The 7104-nt window shown below is 38.1% G+C and overlaps 1 protein-coding gene across 1 annotated transcript; it reads left to right on the forward strand.

Annotated features, from left to right (window-relative positions):
* Positions 1-3963: 3963 nt before the first annotated feature.
* Positions 3964-6017, forward strand: LOC131596801 (uncharacterized). Its single transcript, XM_058869540.1, has 3 exons — positions 3964-4572; positions 4653-5134; positions 5216-6017. The coding sequence occupies exons 1-3, from the start codon at positions 3964-3966 to the stop codon at positions 6015-6017; spliced, it is 1893 nt and encodes a 630-aa protein (XP_058725523.1).
* The last annotated feature ends 1087 nt before the right edge of the window (positions 6018-7104 follow it).

Below are 7104 nucleotides of genomic sequence, written 5' to 3' on the forward strand. Positions count from 1 at the left end.
CAGCTATAATGCAAACAAGGAGTCAAGGGAATAATCCATGTCTCCCTAGAAAATAGGGATTTAACGGTCCACTGCCATTTTTAGGGTGGGCGAATGTTATTTCTGAGAAATTATAAATCCAGATACATAGGCTCCTATATCCCAAATCGAGGGTTGGGAAAGAACATTCTAAATTCACCATGAAATACCCTCAAATACAGAGTTTCTCACCCTCGTGAGCTTGCTCTTACCTTACAGAAAACACTTAAAAACAAGGCTTCTCACCATCGTGAGTTTTCCCTAAACCATCACAAATTCTAAAGCCTTTGGCCACCCCTACCAGCATAAGGGTGCCACACATTAGTACTTTTTAGCAAATTCAATTGCGCCCACCATAGAGCATTGGTAAAACTGACCTGGGTCACACCTTACGTTATCACTACCATTTTCACCGCTTTCGAAAATGGCCAAGAAAGATCCAAGCTTCAAGGTCAAGACCATTGTTGGAAGTTTCATCGACGAAGGAAGTTACATTTCCTTCCGGGGGAAATACGCCAAGCAGATGCTGATTGCGAACATAATATCATCATGCCTCTCCAAATTCATGCAGAGATGACAAGGGGCCATAACCGTTTTCTCTAACAATGACGCTGTCAGAGTCTACCCTAATGATAACAATCTCATTGTCATCACTATGCAATACGTTAACTTGGATATCAAGAGACTCTTGATATATCTAGGAAGCTCAACAAACATCCTATTCTGGAGCACATTCCAAAGGCTCCAACTTGATCCTGGTAGCATTAAGGCGTTCCAGGACTCGCTAGTAGGCTTGTCTGGCGAACAGGTGCAAGCAAGATGTCACATAACGTTGGAAACAACCTGTGGCGCATGAGCATATTCCAAGACGATCGAAGTTAATTACCTTGTAATGGACGCCTCACCGCCCTATAATGTCATCCTTGACAGACCGATCATTAATTTGTTAGGGTTGATTGTATCCACCCAGTACCAGTTCTGAAATAACTGTTACCCAGCGGGCGAGTTTGGAAAGTCCGAGGAAACCAGGAAAACACGCAAGAATGTTAAAATAGCCTGGTTATGAGGAAGGAGGATATCGCCCACATGGCTGCCCCATTTTCTGAAGTGCACGACACAAAAAACACGAGTAGATATCACTCACGTAGATATCACCCGTGACACGCCTCACTTGCCCAAGATAAAAAAACGTGGGAAGTGATGTGTCTTGGTCAGAGATAATGCAGAAAAGGAGTCAAGGGAATAACTTACATCTTCCTAGAAAATAAGGATTCAACAGTCCATTCCATTATTAGGGTGGACGATTTCTATTTCAAAAAAACCTTAAATCCAAACTTATAAACCCCTATAAATATTTCAACCTAAATGTTGGAAAAAAACTATTATGAATTCACCATGAAATACTCTCAATACAAAGTTTCTCACTCACATGAGCTTGTTCTCACCTCACAGAAAACGCCTCAAAACAGGAATTCTCACCACCGTGAATTTACCCTAAACCATCACAAATTCTAAAGCCTTTAGTCACTTCTATCAACATAGAAGTTATATATATATATATATATATATATATATATATATATATATAAAATGAAATTTTGGTTATAATAATGTCGATATTATTAGTTGAACTAGACTTTACTACAAGCGTGAAACAAGTTACCCACATTTATATGTATAAATATATGAGTAACAAAAATATGTGAATGAAACACTATGAACGTACAACCTCCCATGTGACCTGTATCCACTTACTTTGATGACAGAATTATTGTTAAATCTGAACTCAATAGATTAAATACTCACAGCAGAATTTACTATGGATGACCAATTAATGAAAGCGGCAATAGCAGCACAACTTTTAAAGATTGCTTTTTATTTTAATTTTTTGCGGACAAAGAAATTTTCATTATCAATCACTAGTTAAGAGCTCTTATTTTTATTTTGGCAAAATTACCCCCGTGGTCCTTTAAGTTATTTAATTGTAACAACTTGGTCCCTTATGTTGGTTTCGCTACAACTAAATCCTTTAAGTTGACTAACGCCTTCAGCGTTGCCCTTGTCCACAGATTCTGTTCAAAAAAATGTGATGTGGCACTAACTGTGCTTAGGTGTCACTTAACTTTGCTGACTTGTCTGTTATCTCACTTAAAGGGGGATAAAAATGGTTGGTGCTTACAATTAGAGGATCAAAACGCATTTGTTAAACCCTAATCCTAAATCAGTGTGCAGAAGTTACTTGGAGAAGACGAAGGTGTAGTTGGCGTTAGAGGCAAAGACGAGAAGCAGCTCATTGAAGCTCCTTGCTGACGAAATCGAGACACTCAGGTATGTAATTTTCTGTCTATCTTAACGATTCATTGCATGTGGTTCTGTTGTTGATTTAGGGTTTTTGTTCATTATTAGGAAAAATGGATTCAGATTTTTTTTGTTGATATTCATCACGGGGGATTTTTTGTTGGTGATAACTACATAGAAGGGGAAGTGGCGAGAGGTAGGTTGGATGGTGATAAATGGGGGTACTATGAGATGTTGGGAATTGTTAAGGAGTTAAATTATCCAGGGTGTCTTGAAGTTTGGTACGACTTTGCTGGAACATTGAAGAAACTAGAAGATGACTTTAGTGCTTTAGAAGCTTTGCACTGGGCCAAAAGTAATGGAAAGGTTGTTATATACATTGTTCACCCTATTTCCCAACCTGAGGTAATTTCAGATGAACCAATTGTTCCACAACCAATTGATCACAATGAGACACACACTGATGCCCAACCTGAAGTAGCTTTAGATGATCCAACTGATGCACAACCTGAAGTAGTTTTAGAAAAGCCAATTGAGCCACAACCTGAAGTAGTTTTAGATGATCCAATTGAGCCACAACCTGGAGATGCTTTAGATCATCCAACTGATGCACAACCTGAAGATGTGTTAGATGTTCCAACTGATGCACAACCTGAAGATGTGTTAGATGTTCCAATTGATGCACAACCCGAAGATGTGTTAGATGTTCCAACTGATGTACAACCTGAAATAGATCAAGAAGATCCAATTGAGCCACAACCTAGAGTAGTTTTAGAAGATCCAACTGAGCCACAACCTGAAGTAGTTTCAGAAGTTCCCACTGAGCCACACCCTGATGTAGTTCCAGAAGTTCCCACTGAGTCACAACCTGGAGATGTTTTAGATGATCCAATTGAGCCACAACATGACAGTGATGATAGTGCTTTAGGAGTAAGGTTTTCGGATTCAGATGATGAAATTTTAAAAGATGGAATTGATGAAGTGTTGGTAGGAGAAGGAGGGTTCATTGCTGGCCAAGAAGAGCAACCAATTGATGAACTCATACCAGAGGAAACACCTAAAAAAAGAAAGAGGAATACTGGAAGACCAAAGAAAAAAAAGGGTGGGAAATCAACTCCAAAAAAAACACCAAGTGGATCCAAGAAAATGAAGGGAAGACCTGTTAAAAAAAGCTTGGCTGAAGGAAAAACAATTGAATTTGGGTCTGAAGACACAAGTGAGGAAGATGTGCTGGACTTTGGATTTAGGCAAAGGAGTACTGGTAAAAAGGTATGTCATGGGTTATCTGATTCAGACTATCAAACTGAAGATATAGAAAGTGAAGATGATATGAGTAGTGATTACTCAGATGAGGGGACAAGGGTAAAGTATCCATCTTTTGTTATGCCTAAGAAGTTTAATGATTATAAATGGGAATTGGGGAGCTTGTTTTCATCAAAGGAGGAATTCAAGGAAGCAATAGCAAGTTATGCTGTTCATAATGGTAGGGATTTGAGATATTTGAAGAATGACAAGACAAGGGTTAGAGTGGGTTGCAAGGAAGGATGTGAATGGGTGGCATTATGTTCCAAATTGCCCAATGAGGATACATGACAATTAAGAACTTTGAAAGACAATCACACTTGTAATAGAGAGTATAATGTAAGGATGTTTAGTACTAACTGGCTAGGGAAGAAATTATACTCAACAGTTAGAATCAACCCCAATGTAAAATTGACATCTATTTGTGAAAAAGTGCATGAGAAATGGAATGCAGGCATGAATAGGATGAAAGCTTATAGGGCTAGAAAACAAGCACTGAATATGGTTGAAGGGTCATTCAAAGAACAGTATTGTAGGCTTTATGACTACACACATGAGCTTCTGAGATCTAACCCAAACAGCACCATAAAGATGAATGTCCAAGCAACTGAACAAAATCCTTCTGAAACTGAACAACATCCAGAGAATTATGTTAGCAGACCACTATTGCCAAGTTTCCATAGACTCTATATTTGCCTCGATGCTTGCAAGAAAAGTTTTAGTTTTTGCAGACCAATAATAGGTGTTGATGGATGTTTTCTCAAGGGGAATTATGGAGGTCAGATTCTTGCAGCAGTTGGCAGAGACCCTAACGATCAGATGTTGCCCATTGCATTGGCTGTGGTAGAGGCTGAAACAAAGGATTCTTGGGCATGGTTCTTTGATCTACTAGTGAATGACTTGGGAGGTCCAGAAATATGCAAGAACATTACTTTCATTTCAGATCAGCAAAAGGTAACATCATTTGATTTGTTAATTTTAACTGTTTTTTTAACACTTTACATTGTAATCTAATTTGTTTACAACATTATTAGGGGTTGTTACCTGCAATAGATGAGTTGTTGCCTGGTGTTGACCAAAGGTTTTGTGTTAGACATCTGTATAGCAATTTTAGAAAAAGATATCCAGGCAAGCAGTTGAAAGAGTTAATGTGGAAGGCAGCCAAAGCAACATATCCACAAGCATGGGAGAGGGAAATGAAGGAGATGAGAAAGATCAATGAGGAGGCATTTAAACATTTGCTGAAGATCCCCCCTAGACACTGGAGTAAGTCACATTTCAAATACAGGACAAAAAGTGATGTGCTTGTCAACAACATGTCTGAAACCTTTAACAGTGTTATAATTGGACCAAGACAAAAACCAATTGTAACAATGTTAGAGGAGATCAGAGGGTATCTCATGGACAGATGGGCTAGAAATAGAGCAAAAATTGAAGACTATAATGAATCTGTACTTCCAAGGATTAAGAAAATTATTGCAAGAAGGCAGGAATTCTCAAGATACTTCATAGCCAGGTAATTGAATCTGTTTGTACACTGTATATATCTGACATGATAATTGATATCTTAAACATGTGTATTTGATATGCTTCTCAGGTTATCAGGTGACTTGATATATGAAGTCAGGCATACAAGTTTCAGTGGAGATAAATTCACTGTGGATCTCAAGAAATCCGAGTGCTCATGCAGGAGCTGGATGCTGACTGGAATTCCTTGCTACCATGTTATTGCCTGCATCCAAAGTAGACATGAGGACCCTTTTGAGTATATTCCTTCCTACTATAGGAAGCAGAATTACCAGTCTTGCTATGAGCCATTGATATATCCAACAAATGGAGAAAATTTGTGGGAGTTGACACCATATCCTGATGTTCTTCCACCCCCAACCAGAAGAGCACCTGGAAGGCCAAAGAGAAGAAGAAACAAAGATGCTGATGAAAAAAGGAAGGACATCACAAATGTATCCAGAAAAGGGTTGCCAAACAAATGCTCAATTTGTGGCATTTCTGGCCATAACAAGTCATCCTGTCCTTCTGCACCAAGACAATCAACAACAACTCAGACCCAAACAAGTCAAGCCCAGACCCAAACAAGTCAAGCCCAGACCCCTACCACTGCAGTCCCAACTGTTCAATCTCAGCCAATCCAGAGGGTTCATGCCAGGCAGTCTCAGGATTCCATCAATCAAACTCAACCATCTCAAAGGGTTCAAACTAGGCAATCTCAAAATGCCTCTAGCAGCTCCCATCCAACTCAGAGGGTCCAGACAAGACAATCAGCACAATCTGAAGGAGTGCAAACACGTAGTTCCATAACTGTTTCTCAGCTGCTTGCCATGAGAAGGGCTAAAGAGAAGGGCCAAAGACCAACAACAGCATTTCAGCCACCAACATCTTAGAGACCAAAGATGCCTTATAAGAGAAAATCCACATAGATAGTTTGCAGGGATTCTGTTTTTTTTTTTTGCCAAAGATGCCTTATGGGAATATGATGTATTTATGGTTATTTTGAATATTTGGGTGTATTAGGTATTTTGGAGCTATTTTATATAGCTGTAACAATATTTTGGTGTTAAACCAGAAATTCTATGTATTTTGATGCACTATTAATGCTATATTGTGCTGATAAGAAAATTTGAATGCTATCCTATTAATGCTATATTCTGTTGTTATCTAAGAACATTTAGTTTGAATCAAAGTTATCATTGACTATTTATTAATTGCATATGGTATTTACTTATAGAATCAGAACAATGTATCAAAGTTGCATATGGTATTTATCAAAGTAAAGAAACAGAACAATTGCATATGGTATTTATCAAAGTTATCCTTATAGAAACAGAACAATAAGGCAGATATAGCCAAAAGTAACCAAATTGGATATTAATTTGCATCTGTCATCAAAAGATTACATCAAACTAGAATTCCCAGCTACCATATTCCATTTCTTACAACATTAACCTTAACATAAACTAAGATTACCTATTTCTAAACAACATACAAATCAACACTACAATAATCAGAATTAAACATATCATGACATAAAAAAGCATCTTCAACATCTTGAAGACATTCTTCATCATCTCCTTGTTGTATGTGTCATCCTTCATAAGCATCTTAATTTGTACCTCCTTTTCATCACATTTGGAACACCTTAAGAATGCATTTGGTGGTGTCTCTTGTTTTACTTCAGAACTTTGTTGGTTTTCATACCACATAAAGAAATTGCAGCCAACATTCTCATGTTCATTCTGCAAACAAAATCATTAAACTTCTTAACTGACCCAACTCAGGAATACGAAGGAGAATTGACCCAAATATGCAAGAACATACGTACGTACCTTAAAGTATCTGCAGCCCCAAAAAAGCTTACCCAAGTTCCTTCCTTTCTTCTTAACTGAACGTATCACAGCTATGGATCCACACATGCATGTTGATTCGATTCTTGATTGGGATCCACTCGAAATTAGCGAAAATGAGTTCTCA

Source organism: Vicia villosa, linkage group LG4, assembly GCF_029867415.1.
Source record: "Vicia villosa cultivar HV-30 ecotype Madison, WI linkage group LG4, Vvil1.0, whole genome shotgun sequence".
In the NCBI taxonomy this organism is placed as follows: Eukaryota; Viridiplantae; Streptophyta; class Magnoliopsida; order Fabales; family Fabaceae; genus Vicia; species Vicia villosa.

Bases quoted from the DNA above. Each gene is read 5' to 3' on its own strand.
- LOC131596801 (XM_058869540.1), top strand. From the start codon at position 3,964: ATGTTTAGTACTAACTGGCTAGGGAAGAAATTATACTCAACAGTTAGA. The intron at 4,573-4,652 runs GTAACATCATTT...CAACATTATTAG, and splicing joins TCATTTCAGATCAGCAAAAG to GGGTTGTTACCTGCAATAGA. The intron at 5,135-5,215 runs GTAATTGAATCT...TATGCTTCTCAG, and splicing joins TCAAGATACTTCATAGCCAG to GTTATCAGGTGACTTGATAT.